At 47.6% G+C, this 25,418-nt stretch overlaps 1 protein-coding gene across 2 annotated transcripts in view; it reads right to left on the minus strand.

The window, feature by feature from the left end:
- Positions 1 to 9,699: 9,699 nt before the first annotated feature.
- The window catches only part of LOC139052403 (ankyrin repeat and SOCS box protein 8-like), a 70,130-nt gene continuing 54,411 nt past the window's right edge, over positions 9,700 to 25,418 (minus strand). For both annotated transcript variants that reach the window (XM_070529498.1, XM_070529497.1), the window contains one exon: positions 9,700 to 10,400. In XM_070529498.1, the coding sequence (XP_070385599.1) occupies positions 10,014 to 10,400 (387 nt within the window). In that variant the 3' untranslated portion in view covers positions 9,700 to 10,013. The remainder of the gene's footprint in view (positions 10,401 to 25,418) is intronic.

Genomic DNA, 25,418 nt, shown 5'->3' on the forward strand with positions numbered 1-25,418 from the left:
TTGCATCGCTGTTGCGCAAGCAGGCGATCTGCCGCCGTCGAAAACGGAGCGCGGTGAGAACGAGCAGCGAAGAAAAGCGCGGACGGCACAACGTAAACGAAGCGGAGACTACGCCACGACGCGACCGCGCTGCTTGGCGTTTCCATATTGGGGCGCTGTCAGGAGAGGCGCAGTAGCGCCGCCTGGCCATGGTTTTCTCGTCTATATCAAAAGCGTGCTCTCCAGCGGTCGCTGTTGAGCGTCTGGTGTGGCGCGACTTTAGCAGCCGTGGCCTCGGCCCTCTCTTGTACGCATCGACGGAAGTTTCACGGCGGCCTAATGTGCCAGCGTGATCCAGTACACCTTGGTGCCATACGTGCTGGAGGGGCCTTTGCCAGACGGGTTGTACCTTTTCCGGCAAGACAGGATCCCCGTGCACGCGGCTCGCAGAATCACCACCGTGCTCGAAAACTTGGCCGTGCCAACCTTGCAGTGGCCACCGAATGACGCTGACATGAATCCCATCGAGAACGTGCGGGGTTTCACCAAGTCGCGGCTTTTCAAACGAAGGCTCTCCAGAGCCACGACCGACGCTCTTCGGGCAGCCGTCAGTGAAGAATGGGAGCTGCTTTGCCCTCAGTCAGAAATAGTGGCTGCCCTCTATATGGCTTTATGCCAAGAAGGGTGGCCGAAGTCATTTCTGTGAACGGGAACTTCACTCTTTACTAGGGACATTCCCTGTCAAAGAAAGCAGTGATTGATCATCTTTGCCTGATAAACGGCACGACATTCCTAAACATTTCCTTAAAGTTTGTGGTCGAGTATTGGCCAACTCTATACCCTCCTTTTAGGCATCGTAAAGCAAATGCCAAGCATTTTACTAGTGTTTTTTTTTTTCCTGTGGACCATCACATGCTGCAAGATTGTGCTAGTTTTCATAAAAGTGCTGAAGCGAATCACATTTAGGATCGGTCAGTTTCTGAAACTCCAAACGCCGAGGGCTGGTGAAGAGCATGGGGTTTAACTTTTGGAAACTACAGGGCACTGCAAAGAAAGCCGCAACGACTGGCTAATGAATTATTTTTACGGCCCGGGGTTTCTTAAGCTTACGGGTGTCTTTTTAATTTTCCCCTATTGAGATGTGGCGGCTGCTGCCATGATTGAGCTCGTTGCCTCGTGCTCGGAACACGAACGCAATTATAGGTTACGCTGCTCGGCCATCCATCCGCAATATAATTTCGGTGCTCTTTTAAACCAGACTGTTACCGTGTCTAAAGCACGCTCTCTCTCCACGCCATCCCACCTTTTCGTCCGCCTCCCTTTCTACAGCATGGACTTTTTTGCTTGTTTATATAACGGAAATAAAAGTTCGTTTTCGTATTGTCTATCTCCTCCTTAGAGCGTCTTTTATACCACGCTCTGTTTGTGGAAGAACGGACCCGTTCGCTAAACTAAAGAACCAAAGAAGGTTGGCCGCGAAAAGGCGCAGCGCAGGAAAAAAAAAGAAAATTACTTGTTGCGTTCGCGGCAGGATGGTTGCACACGCGCTCGTGACTTGACGAAAAAGCGGCGCGGGCCAGCGCTTCACGTGCTCGTCAAATAAAACCCCTTAAACTTCGTAAAGTAGTGCCACGCTTTGAAGAATGCCGCCCCCTCTTCCAGCGCTCTGGCCGAAGCCGACGCCGCGTCGCTATTGGCCTAATGGCATCACGTGGCCCCTTGCGCCGGCTTCGTTTGTTTACAGTCGCGCTTCAGTGTCATCTTTGCTCGAGAAGCAGCGCTTGTTGGCGGCATTCCTTCCGTTCCTATTCTGTTGTTTTGATCTTGCGAACGCCTTGAAGGATGTTTTGTGGCAAGTGCGACGTCGCTTCACGTAATTTTCTGTTACCATGACCTGCTGTGCGTTCGGATGCCAATATAGTATTAGCAAAGGCAAGAATATGTTCGCAATATCGTCCGGTAAGCGCAACGGGTTAAGAAGAAAGACATCGCTTCACCGAATCGGGAGGGAGAACTTCCGACCAACTTCCTCCGCGCGACTATGTGATGTAAGTTGTGGCTCTCTCAGAATATTGTATGTGCCAGGCTTGCGTGCTCGCGCTGGTGGCTAGGCGCCAGGAACTGCTGGACGCATATGGGACCTGAGAAAAAGGTTCCACCCCATCTGGTGCCAGCGCGCACCAACCGTCACTAAGGGCTCAGCACAAAAGTTGTTTCTCTCTCTCTCTCTCTTGCGTATTGTGCTGCGGGCAATAACGTAGTAGATATTGCACAGTTCACTGTGCATGTTGTCATTTGTACGCACGCTTTAACATGATTTTTACGCAACGTCTGCTTTGCTTATATGCGCACTACGTGGTCGTGTTAGTCATATTTGGTGCGCTTAATCGTTTTGAACGCCAACCGGCGTGAGTTCGCGGGCACGCGAGGTTGCGTGCGATAACGTGATTACGAAATTTTTAAGATTCAGCGCAGTCCTTTTGATAAAATTTCAGTCTCGATCATGATTGCGCCTCAGGAGAGCAACTCTCTGCCTTTTGTGGTTACTTACAAGCCTTCTTTAGATAGACGAGCTTTGTTTGCCACATTTGTTCGTGTTCCTCGTTGGCGGTCGCCCGGTGGATTTGCTATACAGAGGCACCGATGAAAAGCGTGCGTGCTCTCCCGAAACCGTGTTATGCGGTGCCTTCATCGTCGAGCGACCGCATCATAGGTAATTGAGACGTACAGTGGTGAGCAGCCTTGTCTAGAGCGCGGCGACGGTGCTCTGCGGTAGAGTTACTGTATATGCTACCGTAGGTAGCACTGAGTAACTCTACTCTGCGGAGCAAGTCAGCGCCACCTAACGTTACACACTGGGTTTGAGCTATGCGTCTCGTGCGCATGCGCGGCCCAAATAAAGCGGTGCCTGCTCGTGGGTTCTCGGCCTCAGTGCTTGCGCTTCAGTCCGCCAGGGCCGCGCTGAATGATATGTAACAGCGGCCGGAAAACCAACGCGTTTCGCGCGAATCACGGGGCGGCTAGGCAAGCAAGTGCAAGTGATATCGGGTGATCGCGCGTTTCTGAAGCACGTCTAAGTGATAGCGGGTGATCGCGCGTTTCAGGCGCAGATTAGGCTAAGAGTGCGAGATTTGGGCCTATATGGTTGTTTGGTGTCTATTTTCGTCTTGTCCGTATACAGTATACATAGGGTTTGAGCGTTACCACCACGCACCATGCGTGGTGGTAACGCAGGCATATTGTGTGATAGCGTGCCGTCGCGATGTGTTATCAGCTAGCTACAAGTGACACCGCATTTGGCATCCATACAGATTTGAGAATTTGAAACACGGCGGCATGGCGACGCCCTCGCCGCCGTCACAGCGTCTCAATTGCAGGCAGCGCGTCCCTGGCGGCACGAAACGAACTCTCAAGGCGGTGGCTGGACAAGGAAGCGATGAGCAGGCATGCCTCTGTTCCTGCCGCGCATGCGCGCGGGACGCATAATTCAAACCCAGAGCGCAACGTTAGGTGGCGCTGACTTGCTCCGCAGAGCATCGTCGGCGCGCTCTAGACAAGGCTGCTCACCACTGTATGTGCTAATTCGCGTGAGCTTTAAAGTGTGCGAAGGTTAAGATGCGGCGGTGGAGCACTCGCAAAGAAAAGGTGCGGTCGCCCGCCCGTTCCCTGGCTGGTTTAGTCGTCGTTCGTGCCTAGTCGTTTGCTCGCTCGTTTAGTTCGCGCGCTCATATAGTCGTTCGCTTGCTCGTCTATGCCACTATTAGTTTCTACAGTCACTATGCCTAATTGAGACGCGCTTGCTGTAGGACTCTTAGGCTGGTGCGTCTATTTACGCAATGAGACAATAAATGGTGCACACGGACTTGTGACTGCAAAGGCAAATCTGTAATGCATCTATGCTGAAAATAAACTTAACTTGCAACTCGAATGCCGTTTCATATCATTTTAACCTATGGATAAAACATCATTTCACTTGTCGCAATTTCGGCCGCGTCATGGCGGGGGGATTTTTTGCGCGATCATGACTATACTAATAAAGTCATGTGTCGCAAATGTTACTTTGAAGGGAGTGCAACCGTCCTCAATGCATGCACCTCAGTGCAACTCGGTTCGCGACACGTACGTCACTTAGTAAACGGACGAACCAACGCACGATGAAGTGTTATTCGTGATAAGTCATTAACCTGAAAAAATTACTGAAGGCCACAGTGGTCTTGTTTGAGACTTAGCCAAGCATTGTTATCGCGCTCCCGCTTCGCGCACGAATGCTAAATACTCATTTTATTTTCTTGTGTACGTACAGTCCCGACTCGATGATCGGCACGCGGTATTTCTGTCGGCGTTGAGACACGAGAAACATAATAGCACCAGCGCCCACCTGTGAGGCTTTGCGCGCGCTTAGATTGGCAAGTACGCACGTTGGCGGCACTGTAGCTTAATAATAATATATGGGGTTTTACGTGCCAAAACCACTTTCTGATTATGAGGCACGCCGTAGTGGGGGACTCCGGAAATTTTGACCACCTGGGGTTCTTTAACGTGCACCTAAATCTAAGCACACGGGTGTTTTCGCATTTCGCCCCCATCGAAATGCGGCCGCCGTGGCCGGGATTCGATCCCGCGACCTCGTGCTCAGCAACCTAACACCATAGCCACTGAGCAACCACGGCGGGTGGCACTGTAGCTTGTAATACACTTTCGAACCTCCAGAGCAGTGATCTCCGTCAGCCTTTGTACGTCATAGCTGATGCGCGCCGCGAAATCACATTGTAAGGGCGGCGCGGATTCTTTAAGCTGAGGGCTTGCTGGAAGCCATGAGGTTGTCATTCGATGGCAAACGTGTTATTTACAACCATTTGCAACAAGATCTTGCGACACGCCCTTGACAAATGCTGCGTACCTAATTGTAGGGCACGCACTCCTTTAGGTACTTTTTAAAGAAATAGTTATCAAAAAATGAAACAAAAGCTGCCGTTACCGAATCTGTATAAGCATCCGACTAGAAATTCTATGCTGTACACGAAGTTACGCGGAGCTGGAAAGCCAACGTGAACGCCTAAAGAGCACTGCCTTGCTATGCGTGCATCCACTCTGCGAAAGGTCGTCTGCTGCGCTCGAGCATCGTAGGCGGCGCCATGGTCGAGGAGGGAGCGTGAAAGAGAGGAGAAACGAGGAGTGAAGGCGGAGGAGGAGAGTGGCACTACTTTACGAAGTTTCATGGGCTTTATCGTCGATGGCGCCACAGCGCCAATCGCAAGAGTGGAACCTCGCGGCTACACTCGGATATCGCCGGCGCGCAAGGAGGAAGCGCGGAAACACGCACGCTTGCAGTCCCGCAGGGACGCGCATGCGCGCAGGCGTCGGTCTCGACACGAGGGGTGCGCCGCTAGCGGGGGAGGAGGGTCGTTTCGCCACGCGCTCGCGCGCCCCGCAATATTTTGTGGGCGAGTGACTTGCACAGAGGTCAATGTGCAGCTCCCGCCTTCTAGTAGTGGCATGCAGAATAATGCAACGCTCAAAAGCTCGCTGATGCGCGCGCACGGTGTTGGGGCACTGAACACGATTGCTTCTCCATTCGCAATTTTTTTTTTCCAAGCTTTGGGCAGTCAAGTTGGGGGTGCGTCCCTTACTCGAGTCTATATGGCATGTTTGATTTCTCATGTGAAGCATATTAAGAATTTAAAACAATACTGAATCATAAAACCACTAGTAAAATCCCATTGGGGAAGAAACATAACACTCGGGATGCAACCTGTGCACAGGCTAATTCACCTAACTCTTACTCAGTGGGGACATTAGGAGGGTGCTGCAAATGCATTCTTCAATCGTGCTTCAAGTACAAACAGCATGGAAATCCACCCCCTTTTTTTTTTTTCACGGCGCGACGGCGCATGCGCCCTGCCCTAGCGGATTAGCCGCTACACTTTTGGAAGGGACGCGCGCGCGGCCGCGCGGCCAGATATCGGGGGAGAGTACCCCGAAAAAGAAGAGCTTGGACGCGCGCTGTTGCAAACGCTCGTGCCATGTACCGCGTTGAAACTCTACTGGTAGCTCGACGTCGGTGCGGTGCCGAAAACGTGCGTAAGACTGCAGCGCCACTTTGAAACAGAAAAGGGCCAGGGCTTGGTCCGGACTGCACCGTGAACCACGTAGTTGCCGCCTTGCATTGATGGCTTTCAAATTTATCGATAAACCCCTGCGTTACACTTGGGCGACACTTCAAAAACACGTTGCTGACGCAGTCTTCTTGCAGCGTCGGCCCACTGTTGCTGGTGGTGGCAGCACGTGCCTGACTTCACGTACCTTTCACGGCGTGGTAACACTGGGTCGATACGAGACCGACAAGGCGCTGACGCCGACGATTGGCCGACTATTCAGCACTGTCACTGATAGACACCATTTGATCGTAATCGGCCGACAACGACGCAACCAACGAGTGCGAGTTGTCATGTAGCACGACAGGCTTTCGTGTCGACGGCACCGATAAAATCAGCGTGCCGACCCTGATAGCTTGACCGAACCCTACGTGATCAGCCGTCGAACCGACAACGCGATAGCTGCTGCTCATTCACTTGTAAATATAGTTATTCGCACTCAAAATGCGTCGACTTGCCTTCGAAGTTGAAATGCACGAGCTTCAGTCCTCTCAAGCCGTGCACGTGAAGTTTGAGTGAATGTTGATCCTGTTTAGCGAAGCTTGGGCTAGGCCTGACCCCGTCGAGTTCGTGTACCCCCTACCGACGGAGCTCGACTTAAAAATAAGCAGTCAGGACGAAGAAAACCGCTTCTATAGTTAGGTTGCGGCCCTATAGCGATTTGATAACTACTCTTCACTATGCACGACACGTACACAATAAGCAGCAAGCGACGACACAGCGCTGTGCCAACATCTTGTACTTTGGTCACCGTTCCCGAACGCTGCCGGTCGCATTCCCGTAGATGGTGGGTCTGTGTGTTGTTATGCTGACATTTCTTAATTCCAAAGAAGCACTGTTTACCTCTGCGTCAAACAGGAATGAGACAGTGCACGGTACAGCAGCATAAACTCGCTCAGTGGCCAACGGTGTCAGCGATGGCATCCGCGTTTTCGAGAGAGAACTACACGGCCTATAAGTAAGCACTTATGCCGAGCACAGTTGTCTCTAATAATACCTTATAACACGCGCAAACTGCAAGTATGATGAAGTTAAAAAAAGGGAGAATCAGTAGCAATAGCCCGTAATATAAGTGTCTGGTTGCAGTTGTTTTAGGGACTCGGCAGCTCATACTGCCTCATTTGTATGTTTTGCAACGTTTTGAGATTATTTCACATCAGCGATGCACCGTTTCTACAATAACCGAAGCTAACAGCGATTTGAGGCTGTAGAGGTAAACAAATTCACCGCTTTAGCAAATCCCACGTGGAACGCTGCGCTAGAAGGCTTCTTGAATATGCGAAATGTTTAGTTAATGTGTAAAAAGAATACAAAACGCGATGTGCAATCGCAGACATCAGCGACAATGAACTCAAGGCAGCTGCATCGGCAGACGGAACTCAGCGTGCCTTTCTCGGCCACGCTGTTACCACAACAGCGCACTCGAGCCTGTTCACCCACTATACTCGGTGGGTGAACGACATGCTGCCCCGGAGAAACCATTAATAATTAATCGCGTTCCACGAAACGCACAACCGACGCACACTCAACATGGGCGCAGGTACGCAAATCAACCGGCAAAATCCCCGCCACCCTTCCAAGACGTTTCCAGCGGCGTGCGTCAGAGGGTAGCACAGGAGCATGAAAGAGGCGGATTGCAGTATGCGCTTGTTACTGCCTATGGTGACATACACATTAGCCATGTCACTATAATCCAAGTACCATTCAACAAAGTGTCAGTTGGTCCACCTCACCTGTGACAGAAGTCAGTGAACGGGTTAAACTGGCAGTAAAATAGCGCTAAACAACAGGATAAGGAGAGGGACAGACAACAGCGCTGACTTACAACCAAGTGTCTTTATTCTTTCAGTCAGCATATATACACACCGCTATCTCAAAGCACAGAATCAACTGAATTCAGCATGAGCAGGGGCGAAAAATGCAATTAATGCAATAGGAAGGCAATCTCCTTTGGAAGGAGAGAAATAGCGGGAAGTCTTACACACATGCTTCGCCGTTAATATGAATGTGGAAAGCTTTGGAAATAAGACGTGCGCGGTCATCACGGTATTTTAACAGATAGGTCACATCTTTAAAACACAGCTTGCAGCCGCATTCATTGCAATGCAGTGATAACTGACTATCTCTAGCTCGTTTCTGAACTTTGAGTGTTCACGCATGCAGTCATTGATGCACCGCCCCGTTCGACCGATATAAAAATGCTTGCATGATAGAAGAATGCTATAAACCACACAGTCACAACAGTCACCAACAAACCTCTGTCTGTGCTGCTTTTTAGAACTTTTTTTGTTGTTCTCGGTCATCCGATTGACTTGATGGCACAGGCTACCTAACTTATTTCTGGCAGTGAACAGCAACCTGTATAACGCCTGCCCTGACCTTTTTGAGATTATGCGCAACTTTTTGCACATATGGGATAACCGCAACCATTAGCCGTGAGCGATTCTCAATTGAGTAGCTGCCGATTGCTTTCCTGGGTCTCATAAGAGCCTTCTTCCCGTTTCCTCCGCGCACTCAAAGATAGTCAAGCACGGCATTGCAAGATCTTGCATGAATGCAGCCCTCATCAAGTCTTGTGACCACCAAGTGGATGCAAGTTTCGAATTACAAGTAGCCAGGCTGAAGCTCACAGGTTTCCCGTTACGGCAATTAACCAGCATCGCTGAAAGCCTCGCAACAAGCCTTAAAAGAAAGCAATCGGCAGCTACTCAATCTGAGAATCACTCACGGCAAATGGTTGCGGTTATGCCATGTGCACCGGGTTGCGCATAATCTCAAAAAAGGTTATCAGCAGGGCAGGCGTTAGGTTGCTGTTCACTGCCAGAAATAAGTTAGGCAGCCTGTGCCATCAAGTCAATCGGGTGACTGAGAACAACAAAAAAAGTTGCAAAACGCAGCACAGACAGAGGTTTGTTGGTGACTGTTGTAACTGTGTGGTTTATAAGATTCCTCTATCATGCAAGCGTTTTTATATCGGTCAAATGGGGAGGTGATTCAATGACCACATGTACAAACACTCAAACAAAGTTCAAAAACGAGCTAGAGATAGTTATCACTGCATTGCAATGAATGCGGCTGCAAGACGTCTTTTAAAGATGTGACCTATCTGTCAAAATACCGCGATGACCACACACGTCTTGTTTCCGAAGCTTTCCACATTCATATTAGCGGCGAAGCATGTGTAAGCCTTCCCTCTATTTCTCTCCTTCCGAAGGAGATTGCCTTTCTATCACATTAATTGCTTTTTGCGCCCTTGTGCATGCTGAATTCTGCTGATTCTGTGCTTTGAGATAGCGGCGGAGTATAATATAGTATATACGGACTCAAAGAATAAGGACACTTGGTTGTTAAAGCTGTTGATTGTGTCCCTCACCTTTTCCTGTTGTTTAGCGCTGTTTTACTGCTCGTAATCATGAGCCAACCAGCCCAAATGCATACTCTTCTGGTTAAACAGACTAAACATTACAAAATATCCATTGCACTCCTTAACTGAACAGAGAAGAAAACAGCTGCAAAATTCTCTTAATTGGACAAGCAGGTAGAAACTGAGTTCTGGACATGCCGCTAATGCTGAAACACAAAATAGATTTCATTAAAACATGGCGGTGCAGTATCTCAAAACTTTCCTCTAGCCTAGTCTGCTGCGATGAGGTGATGCCGAACTATGCTTTTGTGCTGGTTCTGTCAGGCCGATTGCATCCCTTGGCTTCCTCCATATAGCCCAACAAAGTGGACATATACTTGGCTTTCTGACACCTTGCATAAGAACTTTTGGCACCTGCCGCTACAAACCAAACTTCTGTGTGCGAGTTCTGGCTAAACATTCGTTCGTCGATCGGCAGGCACAAGCATACAACAGACACGCAACACGAGGACTAATTAGAATTCCAGCAGAAGGAATCTCTGTAGTCGCACTGGTATTGGCAGCATGGGCACGACAGTTGGCAAGTGCTGCGCGCCGAGGTAGCATCGCACAGCACGTCGCCCAAGCTGCATCAACGACCGTGGCGAGCAGCAGACAGCGAGAAGCCGTGTCCGCAGCTTGTTGTCTCGTGCCAGCACAGCCGGCAGTTCCCCGTCATGGTCTCTCAACTCGACGCGTCCCATTCCGCGCAGCAGAAGTTCAAACGCACTCTTGTCGTCGGAAGACTCAAGCCCTGCAGCAAGGAGCACGGCGATGCGGGTCAGCGGCACCATGCCACTGTAGTTACGCACATCTGGCGATGCATTGTGCTCGAGGAGGACGCGGACTGATGGGTAGTTGCCCTGGGCCGAGAAACATAAAGGCCGAAGTGAACATTAACAGAGGCTGTCAAGTTTACAGATATAGATCTCAGTGCTACCTCTGAAACGTGTGCTCTGTGCGCACTCAAAGTGCGTCTTTTCTTTCACTCTCTTAAATTATGCTTCGAATATGCAAGTTTTGCTACATTACATAGCAGTGTGATGACAACTGTTAGGACCACTTCCTGCTTTTTCTTAATGTCAGATATGCCCTTGCATGTCTGAAAAATTACAAAATTCCTCAAAGTCGAAAGTGCTTGCAATATTTTCACATCGCAAAGGTTCTGAACTTGCTATTAACAGCTAGTACTACATCTCTGATTATTAAGAACGCTGAGCAACTGGGGGCAATGCTGTCACTGGAAACTCTCCCAATGACCTGACCCACTGTAACTGGTCTTCTTCTACACAATAAACAAAGGCCTATGTATGGGACAAGAAAAGTGTGTAAACTGATGCCACAAAGAACTTGTACACTATCAGCTAGATGTGAGACAACTGTACGCTAAAAGTATGCCGTAATTATGCAACAACTCAAGTTATTAGACAAAAATAATGGCAGCACACAACAGAAGAAACTTGGCTTAAGCAATTTTTTTTCATCAACCTTAGTCTACATCATCATCGTCATCATCAGCCTATTTTACGTCCACTGCAGGACGAAGGCTTCACTCTGCGATCTCCAATTACCCCGTCCTGCGGCAACTAATTCCAACTAACCACAGTTGTGGCCTAGTGTAACTAATTCCAACTAGCACCCGCAAATTTCCTAATTTTGTTGCACCACCTAGTCCTCTGGCGTCCTCTACTGCGCTTCCCTTCTCTTCGTACCCATTGTGTCACCCTAATGGTCCAACAGTTATCCAATCTGCGCATTATATGACCTGCCCAGTGCCATTTTTTTCTCTTAATGTAAATTAGAATATTGTCTATACCCGTTTGCTCTCTGATCCAAACCGCTCTCTTAATGTCTCTTAAAGTCATGCCTAGCATTCTTCGTTCCATTGCTCTTTGTGTGGTTCTTAACTTGTTCTCAAGCTTCTTTGTCAGTCTCCAAGTCTCTGCCCCATATTTCAGCACCGGTAAAATGCACTGATTGTATATCTTCCTTTTCAATGATAACGGCAAGCTTCCAGTAAGGAGCTCACGATGTCTGCCGTATGTGATCCAACCCATTTTTATTCTTCTGAGAATTTCCTTCTCATGGTCATGATTAGTTGAACTAGGTAAACATACTCCTTGACAGACTCTAGAGGCTGACTTGAAATCCTGAACTCTTGTTCCCTTGCCCGGTTATTCATCATTATCTTTGTCTGCTGAATATTAATCTTCAAACCCACTCTTACACTCTCCCTGTTAAGGTCCTCAATCATTTGTTGTAACTCCTCTGCAGTGTTGCGGAATAGGACAATGTCATCGGCAAACTGAAGGTTGCTGAGGTATTCGCCGTCGATCCTTACTGCTAAACCTTCCCACTTTAATAGCTTGAAGACTTCTTCCAAGTACGCGGTGAATAGCATTGGAGAGATTTTGTCTCCTTGTCTGACCCCTTTCTTTATAGGTATCTTCCTACTTTTCTTGTGTAGAAATAAGGTGGCTGTGGAATCTCTGTAGATATTTTTCATGGTATTTACATAGGTGGTCTGTACTCCTTGATTACGCAGTGCCTCTATGACTGCTGGTATCTCTACTGAATCAAATGCATTTTCGTAATTTATGAAACCCATATAGAGAGGCTTATTGTACTCTGCAGATTTCTCGGTAACCTGATTAATGACATGGATGTGATCCATTGTAGAGTATCCCTTCCTGAAGCCAGCCTGTTCCCTTGGTTGACTTAAGTCCAGTGTTGCCTTTATTCTATTGGAGATTATTTTGGTAAATATTTTATATAATACTGGTAGTAACCTAATGGGCTTATAATTTTTCAATTCTTTTATGCCTCCCTATTTGTGGATTAGTATAATGTTGGCATTCTTTCAGTTTTCTGGGAATTAATCTACTCATTTTATTTAACTTTTCCTTTTGCGGCATGTCCACAGGCACATGGAAAATGTTGCAACACAGCTGTGGGTTTGTGCAAAACCGCTGAGAGCACTATTTGAATGTGTCCCACAGGCTTTGGTTGCTTGCCAGGTGGCAACAATGGCAGCTGCATGTGTTTCTCAGGTTGCGACTTGCAATCAGCAACTCTGCCTTTTGAGCAAGCCTACTGCCTGGGCACGAATAGCAGCAGTGTTTACGTAATGTGCTACTCGTTTATTATCATGATCCACAGCTCACGTGTTCCCATCAGTGCTGTCTTTCTCCTCACTGCAATATAATTTTTTACTGCCATCAATGCTCTTGTTTATGACTTATAGAAAGTTATACAAGATGAACCCCAGAGGCTGCAACATATATTAGTGTGTACAGCTACAGAAATTCATAAGGAATTAATCGTAAGCTCACAGTTTCACCTACTACACTCTATTTGTCAGCAAGGCACTTGTGCAATTCAATCAATACCCTAATCTTCAAACCTCTAGTGATGATGGATGCATGGTAAATAGATCGTATCTATGACTTGCAACATCATCCTGAAAATGCAAACACCTGTGTCATGTGCTCCGTGTTCAGCTAACAACAAAAGATCTTCTGATTGCATGCTGTTGCTGATAAGTATAAAGCTCAGTTGACAGAGTGCCCAAGTCAAGAAATTAAAGGTGTTCGCTTTCTTACCCAGACAGTGTTCTTGTGGATGACCAAAGGCAGACTGTTTTAAGGTGAAGTTCTGCAATAACTGCAACATTAAGCAATGCCCCAAGAAAACTTGCCTGGAATATGATTCATGCCACACATAAGCATTTCAAACGGCACTGGAAAAATTGTTTAGTTTTCTTTTTTGCTTGTTACCAAGTGCGTATTATATGTATAGTGATGTAACCCTGTTTGATTGCTAATGGTGTTATTCATTTGTAATCCCGATTTATACTAATTATGCTTTGATTTCCCACTCCTGCTTGGACTGCAGTATTGTGAAATAAATAAAATAAAGATAATATGCTTGAAACTGACACTGCTGTTGTAACACCAGGGGCACCATTGTTGGCCATTCATTCCCGTTATTACTGTGCCCCACAGTGCTTCACACAACCACTGAAAGTGACTGCCACAATCCACAAGCTCCGTTAGTTCCTTGAAAGGCCTATCTCGATGGGGCCACTGGAGCTCACAGACGGGCTACAGTTCAGTTGTTGGTATGAATGACCACTGAGAGTTCACATTTTACATAGTCATTATATGCGCACCTTCAGGATTCAAAGGCTGGTGCCCACATGCACTCCACCCGGCGTAAACAAGTGAAGATGAAACCATCCTCTGATAAAATCTTTGCCCGTTTGCATTTATTTGCAATCACAGTAGCACGAAGAAGCACATCAGTGAACATATTTAGAATAACGATTTAGAATCCACATGAAAACGTTGGGCACTTCAGTTTGTGCACTTCTTGCTATGAAAGTGAGCGTACTAAGAACCAGGTGAAAGCAGAGCTGAGCAAAGGTAAAGAAGTTAACCACAAGAAATCCTGATCGCTACCTGGCACGAGAAGAAAGGAAGCTGCCACTTCTGTAGCCTCGCCCTCATGCAGGGTTGCCATCCGGAGTCAACATCATACGAGGTATAAGCCGGTTACCCTGCACAAGAGAAGTGGTTGCCAAGTGGCTAACCTCTTTCTTGTGCAGGGTACATCATACGTGCGCTTCTTCCCAACTAAACATTGAATGATGGAGGAGCACAGAGAAAGAGGAAAGGTGGGGAGTACAACAATGGTGCACACACGTGAAGAGACGTGCAGCACGATCACAGCCTTTCAGACAACCTGTCCTTAAAGGGCAGGAAGAAGTTTCTAAATGAGAATGTGCAGGCCAAGAGAAAATCCAAAGCTTGCTCACTAAAGTAGTGATGCATCAAGCCACTGATGATTTCATCATTAGAATTGAACAGTAGATGACACCGCTGACTCCTCCATCACTCAGAGAACTTCACACCTGGACAGAATTACTGATATAAAATCTTCGTTTTGTATTTTCTCATTTTTTTGCGTTATATGAAGGTGCAAACCCTGTAAACTAAAAGAAGAAAAAATTCTACCAAGTGCCAGATCAACTTAAATAACTTACTGGAATACTTTATTTATAAGAAGCAGTTTCGGTTTGGGTATCCAGAAAGTTGAAGCACTATGTATGCTCATTTTGGTATGTATTTTAATTAAATTCTGGGATTTTACGTGCCAAACCACGAATTTTCACCACCTGGTCTTCATTAACGTGCACCTAGTGCAGGATGCACAAGAGTTTTTAGATTTCGTCCCCGTCGAAACGCAGCCGAGGCCTGGATCTCATGTTGCGCCCTCTGGCTTAGCAGCGCAATGCCGCAGCCACTATGCCACCATGGCGGGTGTTGTGTAGCTTCCACGTGCTGGACTGCATGCAGAGAAAAAGCCTCTGCCAGGCTCACAGGCTCTGGTTTTTCCTTCACATTTTCCTGTGCTCAGACCTTGCCAGCAACTGAATGAATGAATGTTTGGTTTTTATTGGCGCAAGGGCCAGGTATGGCCAAAGAGCGCCAAGCCAGTGTTGATGAATTCGCAATGTAGTTAGGAGTTCAATGAGGTTGATGTGACATGGCTGTAAAGGGGCCTTAAAAATAGTCACTCTAGAGTGCGTAAAATCGATCTGTTATAAGATTATGTCGATGATAATGACATGTTCTATGGGCAATAAAATCAATCGTGAAAGAATGATGGATTATAAAAGATATGTGAGATGGTAAAATTACCTGGAGCACTACTGCCTCGCCAGAGCCCTTGAAACACAAGGGCCTGGAGGCATGTGCTATACAGTATGACTATCACAGCGGCATCCTCTCAAGAGAGGAAGCGCTACGAATGTATGGGACTAATAACGTGTAGGACAACATCTCTGAGGAAGCCTAGGACAGTGTTTGTATTAAAAAGCGGTTCTGGACCAAGAAACATTACAGGATGAAGAGGAATGTGTTGACGGTATGCAAAGGAAAAATGTCTCCTCTCAGATTCGGCTTTCCGACACTCCAGGAGGACGTGGAGCACGGTCAGCCTCTCCCCGCATCTGCCACAGGTTGGAGGGTCATTTCCGGTGAGTAAAAGGTTATGGGTGCCAAATGTGTGTCCTATTCTAAGACGACAGAATAGGACATCTGTCCGGCGTGATATTATTGCAGAAGGCCAGAACCCTAATTGTGGCTTTATTACGTGCAGTATATTATTTGTTTCCCTGTCCCACAAGCGTTGCCAGTAGTTTCGCAGTTTCCTGCGCAAGAAGGGCCTCAGATCTGTGACAGGGACTGCAGCAGTAGGATGAACAGAATACGATGCAATTGATGTGGTCATCTGGTCCGCCAGAACGTTACCTTCGATGCCCCTATGACCCGGCACCCAGCATATGATGACATGCTGGTTACATATATATGCTTTACATAGGACAGCATATAGTTCATTGATTACTGGATTTTTGTTCTTACAAAATGACATCAAAGCCTTCACAGCGCTTAGGGAGTCCGTATATATAACAGATCTTTTTTAGTTTTGTTTTCCTTATATGCTTTACAGCCGACAGTAGTGCATAGGCCTCAGCCGTAAAGATGCTTGTTTTCGGATGCAGTACATCGGATTCCGAAAAGGATGGGCCGACGGCTGCATAGGACACCCACTCGCGTCACTTCGATGCGTCTGTGTAGAACTCCGTGCAGGAGTGTTTGTACTGGAGTTTCCGGAAATGCATTTGGATTTCAATCTCCGGAGCGTGTTTTGTAACTTGCATGAAAGATATATCGCATTGTATCATCTGCCACTCCCAAAGAGGTAGCAGCTTAGCTGGAGGCATTAGGCGATGTTTGAGGATTGGGACATCCATTTCAACACTAAGCTCCCTCACACGAAGTGAGAAGGGCTGTCTTACAGAGGAACGATTACGAAAGAGTGTATCATATGTCATATCGTTAAGGGTATTAAAACACGGATGTTCAGGATTAGAGTGGACTTTCAGGAAATATGTTTGGCTGATGTATGTTCTATGGAGATGGAGTGACCACTCATTTGATTCGACATACAAATTTTCAATGGGACTTGTTCTGAAAGCGCCAGTGGCCAGTCGAATTCCTAAATGGTGAACCAGATCTAGCATCTTTAGCGCGCTCGGGGATGCAGAATGATAAATCACGGTACGGTAGTCCAATCGTGATCGAATGAGACTTTTGTGAAGATTCATCAAACATTTTCTGTCGCTGCCCCATGTTGTATGGGATAAAAGTTTCAGTAAGTTCATTGTTTTTATGCATTTCACCTTGAGATACTTTATGTGTGGAATAAATGTTCATTTAGAGTCAAGTATGATACCTTAGAACTTGTGCTCTTCTCTCACAGGGATTTGCTGGCCATACATTTCGATATTGGGATCTGCAACGAGGCTTCTCTTTCTTGTGAAAAACACACAAGAACTTTTGTTCGGGCTCACTTTAAATCCATTTTCATCTGCCCATTTAGATATTTTGTTCAAGCCCTGTTGTACTTGCCTCTCGCACACTGTAAGGTTGCAGGATTTGAAACTTATTTGTATATCATCTACGTAAACAGAATAAAAAATGGCTGGCGGTAATAAAGCACGAAGGGTGTTCATTTTCACGATAAAGAGTGTGCAGCTAAGCACACCTCCTTGAGGTACACCATTTTCTCGCATAAAAGGTCGCGACAATACATTGCCGATTTTCACGCGGAAGGTACGTTTGGACAGACAACTTTCGATTATGTTTAGCATATTTCCACGGATGCCCATCCCCGACAAGTCTCACAAGATCCCGTATCGCCACGTCATGTCATACGCCTTCTCCATATCGAGGAATATCGATAAGGACTGTTTATGCACAAATGCATTGCGGATATTTGCTTTAATGCGTACAAGATGATCAGTCTGGACCGCCCTTCTCTGAAGCCACACTGAAGCATATTGTTCAATTCAAGGAAATGTATTAGTCTACGATTAATAATTTTTTCGAATAGCTTACAAAGACAACTTGTAAGAGCTATCGGGCGATAGCTTGCCGCCAAGGAAGGGTCTTTGCCCAGCTTCAAGAGGGAAGTAACAATAGCTTCCTTGCATGAGGATGGGAGGTATCCGGCAGCCCAGTTAGAGTTGAAAAGTGCCAGAAGTGTCATTTGTGTCTCTTCGTGTAAGTTCTTAATCATGTCATAGATGATTCTATCAGCTCCCGGTGCAGAGCTTCTACATGTGCTCAATGCAGCTTTAAGCTCAGCAATATTAAAAGGACGGTTATATGGTTCATCCGGACGGCATTTACGATCAAGTGTCTTAAGTTCACCTAATTGTTTATATTTGAGGAATGATTTTGTGTAATGTGTGGAGCTTGATACATGTTCGAAGTGTTCGCCCAGAGCGTTCGCCTGGTCCTCCAAGGTAGTCCCTTGGTCGTCCAAGGGGCTACCTTGGAGGGGCTACAGCATTGTCTATGTTAAAATCAGTGATAAGATCCCACGATAAGTAAGTTGCTTCCTTAAAATCATTCCATTCGGCGGAGGCTTGTTTCCACCGGGGTGTATGTAGCGGGCATCCACGTTGAGGCATTGAATTTAACATTACAGGGAAGTGGTCACTTCCATAGCGATTCTTAATTACATGCCATTGCAAGTCCGGGAAAATTGAAGCCGAGCCAATAGACAGATCTATTGATGAATATGAATGATTATGAATATTATAATAAGCTGGGGCTCCTTCTTGTTGAAGAGGCATGCACCGGAGTTCACAAGAAAATTTTCAATGAAACGACCTCTCGCGTCACATCGCGAGTCTCCCCGCATGGTGTGGTGGGCATTAAAATTGCCTGCGAGTATGTAAGGGTCCGGAAGCTGATCGATTAGGTTATAAAAATCACTTTTTTCCAGATGAAAATTGGGGGGTATGTATAAGCAACATACAGTGATCAATTTATTAAAAAGATTCACCCGAATCGACACTGCCTCAAGGGGCGTCTGAAGGGCGACATGGTGACAAACTACGGACTTGTCCACAACTATTGCTACACCGCCAGACGAGGTATTCGCCTCGTTGCGGTCTTTGCGGTATAAGGTGCACCGACGAAGAAAGTTTCTTTGTGTACATTTAAGATGTCTCTCCTGAACACACAGCACCTTTGGGTTATATTTGTTTAAGACTTCTTTAATGTCATCGAGGTTGCGGATAAGACCTCTAACGTTCCAGTGTATTATTTGTGTAGCCATATTGTTCGTGTTTTTATGCTGTGTGTCAAGAGGAGTTAAGTTAAAAGAGTTGACTTACGGAGCCGTTTCAGGCCCCGTGATTATGGTACGGGTTTTGAGCGGTCGCGAGACTCATGCTGCTCCCGAGGCGCTGGATGCGCCTTCTGGCTCGGGGTTGTGTCCATCGACTCTTGGGAGCCGCTGGACTTCCGCTCACACGAGCGGGGTGTTTTCACCTTAGGCCTTGCCTCGAAAAGCAGCGCCTTGGAGGCCACCAACCCAGAGGTCGATGGGCCCTCCTTCAGGGACGGAGCGACAGCGCTGGCTGCTGACGCCAGGGGGGCTGGTGCGAGGCCGCAACCACACTTGTTGTGGGTTGGGCCGGAGCCGGAGTCTGCTGCGACGTTGCCCCCTTGCGCACCGCACCAGCATACCCTGAGGTATGGAAAAATGAAAAACGTTTCCGCGCTTCTTGAAATGAGATGTTTTCTTTGATTTTCATTGTGATTATGTCTTTTTCCTTTTTCCATGTGGGACAGGTTCCAGAGTATGCTGCGTGTCCACCATCACAGCTGGGACAGTGGGGTGTGCCATTACAGTTGTTGGATTCGTGTTCGTGTTCGCCACACTTTGCACAGGTCAGTCGGCCACGGCAGCTTTGCGAACCATGGTCATATCTCTGACGCTTGAAGCATCTTCGGGGGTTTGGGATGTAAGGCCGGACACGAAGTTTGGTATATCCTGTTTCTGAGGTTTATGGTAGAACGCTGGACGCAAATGTGAGGATGATATGTTTAGTTGGGATATCTTGGTTGTCTCGCTTGATCTTTATTCTTTGGACCTGAATCACATTGTGTTCCTTCCAGCCCTCCAGGAGCTCTTCCTCGCTTAGGCTCAACAGATCTTCATCAGAGATGACTCCTTTAGACGTGTTCAGTGATCGGTGGGGGGTAACAGTGATTGTCACATTACGGAATGCTAAGAGATTGGAGAGTTTACCATGCTGTAGAGTGTCGCGGACCTCAAGAAGAAGGTCGCCAGTGCTCAGTTTCGTCACTTTGTAGCCAGCACCTAGTGTGTCGGTAAGGCATTTAGCTACGATGAAAGGTGAGATAGTTCTGACTGTCTTTTCAGGATCTTGACTGTGTATTACATGGTGGCGGGGGAAAGTTTCTTTGCGCTGGCTCAATAGTTTAAAAGTTTTTTCGGTGTGCCCTCTTTTTGAAAGAGAACGATCGGAAAGTGAGGGGAATGACGTATTAGCCATGCAGAATTCATTTATTTCCGTAGCTACGCCAGCCGCCCACCACCGAGCCCAACAAGGGGACGCCACGAGTCCGGGAGGAAACGTAGACGCCAGCTGTACGTAGCCACTATAACCTAATGTAACATACCCAAGGTTGGATACATACACCAGGTTAACCCTTGCCGCCAAAAAATTCGGAAGTGATAAGAATACGGGGAAAGAAGAGATAGCGAGAGGGAAAGCAAAAGATTCAATAGAGGGACAGGAAAAGGCGACTGCCGATTTCCTCCAGGTGGGTCAGTCTGGAGGTGCCGTCTATGTGAAGCAGAGGCCAAAGAGGTGTGTTGCCTCCGCCGGGGGGCCTTAAAGGTCCAAACACCCAGCATCGGCTCAACCTCCAGGATACCCCTTTCCCCAGACACGGCTAAGCCGCGTACGGCAACACGCGGGAGGATCCAACCCTCGTGTGCTCGGGTACGTGGAGTCGCAACACACCAAACGCCTGCTGACGCAGACGCCCCTGCGGGGTTGCCAGTAACTGAACACGAAATAAAGTGAAAGGAAATGACGTCGTGATACGATGGCTCGTTGCCACAAGTGATTGCTGTGGCTACCAAATACGAGTGCAGCAAGAAAAAAAATGCCCTCAGCACTCTTGTTTATTTACCATTTGTTTTTCTTTTGGGCAATGCAATCGTACCTACCCTGATTGCAACACACTGTTGGCAAATTTTGTTCTATCCCATGATGCCATTGTAATGTTCATGAAACCATGTCTTGTATTTTGAGACCAACTTAAGTATCAAATTAACTTACAACTGCTTCCCAACTTTCATACCAGCTAAGTTCAATGCTTTCAGGTATGAGAAGAATGTCACAGAGCATTGATATTCGGCATTGTTGGTAAGGTATACTGAGGACTGTATAAGGATCGGAGGATTGTACAAATTTGAAAAGGGCAATTTTTTAAATAACATGAGGTAATTGAAATTGGTGCATTAGTGACAAGCACCTCGTTGAATGTCTTATCACCGACCATACTCCAAGCAGCCCTACATTTATGGAACAGGTTTGAGAGTTAAGCCAGTTGGTACATAATTGAAAGGTGAAAAATAATAAAAACAACAATGAACGCAAGCAAAAAACACAATGGCACAAGGTTGCTGGCCAATTAAGCCTTAACTCGTCCTTTTGCTTGTGTACATTGTTTTTCTGAACACTCTTGATGCGAAAGCGTAAAATGGCCTAATGAGCAAAAAGTCTATAGTCTGTAGCAGTGAAACGGCACCTAAAGTCCCATTGTCTGTGATGCTACATCAGAGCAGAGCACGAAGCAGAGCAGGCGAAAGGAACACCTGCTGCTACGATAGTGCACCAGGTGTTGTGCGAGGGGAGAGGGCATCGCAGCAATGCCACGTCACCCTCACTTTTGCTCTTGGAAGTCTGTGTTATCCGTGCGTTTCTTGTCTGCACAAGCTCTTGCCTGCGTTTTAAGTGCGCTTCGATAAGGCCAAATCAAGATGCACTAAGCATCTCAACGCACTTGCTTGCCCAGGAGTTCATAACCCGAAGGACTGCTCAGCGGCATTCAATTGGACATTAATGCTTTCGCATTCACAACTCATAAGAAGTGCTTGGGTTTTCTTGGATTTTTTCACCCTTAAATTTCGACAATTAAGTACACATGATCGAATCACTTTGTACAGATGCTCATTATAAACATTTCAGATAGCTAAAACTACTTCTATCATCATTCACGTTGCATGGCCATGGCTGTGAACTAAGGGTGATGAAATGTAGGAAATCTTCCTGGCAAGTGCAGAGAAGGGTGTGGCAGTGCAGTCGCATTTTTTGAAAGAGTACCGACACATATTTTAGAAGTACTCAAAACTCTATTATGCATTTTTTGCATACAAAAGTATCATTACTGTATGACACTTAGCAGGTATGAAGGTCAGAAAACGCTTATAAATTATTTTAAGTTTGCATTAAGGTTAGACTCAACGCTGGATCTCACGGCATTGACTAACATGAGAGTGCTACACGCATTTTTTTTTGCCCATGCTTGTGTATTGCAGCCGTAGCGATAACAGGAAAAGAGCGAGCCAGTGTGTCATGATAGATCTACCTCCTGGATACCAAAAGTGAAAATGGTGCACAGAAAAAGAAAAGAGTATAAACTATTAAGACTCCGTGATGCTTTCCATCACTTTTTTTTTTTTAGGGTTTAAAAAGTTTGGATCTTCTTTTAAAACACCCACACACAAAAAAATGAGAACTCTAAAATGTCGTGACAGTGCTCCTTTAAAGAGCCCCTCACCAGGCTCCATAGCAAATTTTGGTTGTACGCTGGAAGTTGTTACGTGCCCTCTGAGGAGCGTTTGGCTGCAAGAAATAGAAATAGAAACTATATTGCAATGGAAAAGATTTGAAGGAGGGGTGGTCGGAGCCTTTCAGTCCAGGGCCCCACTGGCCTAAGGACCTGGCTAATTAATGATTTTTGTCCTGCCAGGTCGGAGCGGGCGTGCTGTGCCTCCCACTTCTCCATTGTGTTGCTGGTATTTCGCCTATGAGGGTGCCTAGTACACTCCCAGGTGATATGTATTAGGGTAGGTATGCCACCACACTAAGTACAGTTGGCCCTATAACGAGTGGGATACATGGCGCTTAGCAATTTTAAATGGGGGAATACCCTGGTCTGTATTTTACACCAATCGGCGGCCTCCTGCCTGCTACGTGGTGGGTGAGGCGGCGGGTATTTTCTGCGGACTCCGCGCTGATGAGCAAGGATGTCTTTGGCATTTAAATAGGTGGAATTTTGTGGGGGATAGTGCGGGTGGTTGGCGTTAGAAGAGGACACCGTCGCTCGGTTAGTGAACCCTCGAGCTAACGCGTTAGCCTTTTCGTTCCCCTGTACCCCCACGTGGCCCGGGCACCAGAGTAGGCGATGATGGTGGTTGAAGGATTTGGGGATTATCGTGAGGCTAGCCGCAGTCACGTGCCCCTTGAGAAACATGCGACATGTCTCCTGGGAGTCCGTGACCACGACCGAGTCCCTTTGGGAACGCTCCGCGTGAGCGAATGCGATCGCCACTGCTAATATTTCAGCCGAGGTGGGGGGGATCCCGCCGTGGCCGACGCGGTAATTTTCTGTTGGCTGATCGCGTTCACGACTGCCAGGGCGTACCTCCTTTGGCAGCGCTGTCCGGTCGCATCAGCATACATAGCGGCGTCTGTGTTGTACCTATGATTATTAGAGTACGCCGATTAAATGTGTTGTGCACGTGCTTTGCGTCTTTCTTTGTTGTACTCGGGATGCATATTCATTGGAATTGGGCCTACTGTAAATTTTGAAATTGGTTCATTAATTGCCAAGACAAATATTTCAGTGCCACGAACCCATGATTTCAGGAGGCGAGAGCCACTGCATAGCGAGGTACTCTCTCCACTTGCCCTGTCTAGCCTTTGCAAGCGAAATTCCTTCCCTGCGTTCTCCCATACCGGACTTCGAGGATAGCGTGACGCATACGTCACAGGCCCCGCCTTCATTTCTTTTTCCCTCGCTTTTTTTTTTCTTTTGCGGCGCGGCGAACTTCCGCTGCCGGCATCGCGCTGGCTGTTGTGTTTGTCTCGTTTGGCGCAATGCACGATTGTGCGCGCTGTGCACGAGGACACCTGACTAGCGGTATAAGTCAGTGCTACACGAATACTGAGGCAGACACAAGCGGACCACAGAGCATGATTTGGCACTAAAACATGGTAGAAAATGGCATAGTTTTGGTGTCGGCGCGTGCGACTGCACGACGTGGGAACAAGCAGCCGAACCGGAATGGCACCGCTCTTGCTGCGGTGCAAAGTAAAAGAAAAACTATGCCCGCGTGGGTTCGTATCCGATCTTCGTCGCCATTAGCGCCTGTTACCAAGATGTCATCGAAGTAAACTGTGACATGATCAAGACCTCGTAGGAGGTTTTCCATTTCCCGTTGAAATATGGCTGGGGCAAAAGCAACCCCGAATGGCAGTCTCGTCTATCTAAACAAGCCCTTTGGGGTATTGATAGCGACGAACTCCTGTGACTGTTCGTCCAGCTCGATCAGCTGGTAGGCGTCCTTTAGATCTAGCATTGTGAACCTTACTCCTCCCTCGAGCTTCGTGAACAATTCCTCTATGCGTGGCACAGGATACGTTTCCACAATTGCTATGGGATTACCAGACAGCTTGAAATCGCCGCATATGCGCAACTGCCCATCTTGTTTTAGCACTGGAATGACGGGTGCTGCCCATCTGGCAGTCTTCACTGGTTGGACCACGCCTTGGTGGAGCAGTCTCTGCAAGAATTCCTCAAACTTGTCTTTCAAAGCAAAAGGCATCCGCCGAAGCTTAAAGAATCTGGGTTTGGCGTCTGGCAGCACCAAGATGCGAGCCTTAACCCCAAGGAACGTGCCTAAACCAACTGAAAACACACCTTGAAAACGGTCCACAGCTTCTTCTGCAGACTCCGGCTTGCTGATTCCCAAATTGAATTCCTTCATCCAGCTTCTACCAAACAATGCTGGACACTGCCCCTTTACCACAAACAGAGGTAACCATCTCTCCTCCTCCCCAAGCTTTACAGCGGCCGCAAACTTCCCGGCGACTGGTCGCGTCTCCGCAAAAACTCCTCAGCTGTACGTCGGATCGTTCCAAGGCGGCCGATGGGAACAGTTGCGTGAACTTTGTTTCACTTATGGTTGAGACACTGGCGCCCGTATCAAGTTCCATCTCTAGTGGAACGTCGTTAATGATAACCGCAATGCGCATAGGCGCCGGCCCAGCCGCCTGAAGTGTCCAAAGGTCGTATGCTTCCGGCATTTCACTCGCTCTGGGTGCCCCAAGCACTTCATCCACGGTGTTCACGCGCCTCGAATCTGCGCGCCTGTCTGTTTACTCACTCGCTATCACTTTTGCACGCTTTTGCCAGATGCCCTCGCCGCCCGCATTTGTAGCAAACCGAGTTGACGTGTTGGCACTGGCGCACTTGATGGGTACCGCCGCAGCGGAAACACCCGCGTTCGCGATGCCCAGGTTGCACTACGTTTGTTGCCACCATGGCAGTTTCGACTGTCAATTGAACTGACTCCGACTGTGGCGTGGGGTGAGCGCTTAGCGTACGGGAATTCTTGCGAGCAGCCTCGATGACCCGTACCGCTCTCATTGCGGTTTCCAGGTTTAAATCAGCTGTTTCCAGTAACCGCGTTTGCATTGGCACGTCGCCAATGCCACTGACGATTTGGTCTCGTAGCATGCCGTCTCGGAATGACCCAAATTTGCAGTCGTCGGCCATTCGCTTTAACGACGCGAAGTACTTGCTCACCACCTCTCCGTCCCGCGTGTGTCGTGAGAACTTAAAACTTGCTACCACTTCGGACACCTTCGGAGCGAAGTGGTTGTCGAGGGCCTCAAAAATTGCCGCTAAGTTCGC

Source organism: Dermacentor albipictus, unplaced genomic scaffold (assembly GCF_038994185.2).
Source record: "Dermacentor albipictus isolate Rhodes 1998 colony unplaced genomic scaffold, USDA_Dalb.pri_finalv2 scaffold_22, whole genome shotgun sequence".
NCBI lineage: Eukaryota > Metazoa > Arthropoda > Arachnida > Ixodida > Ixodidae > Dermacentor > Dermacentor albipictus.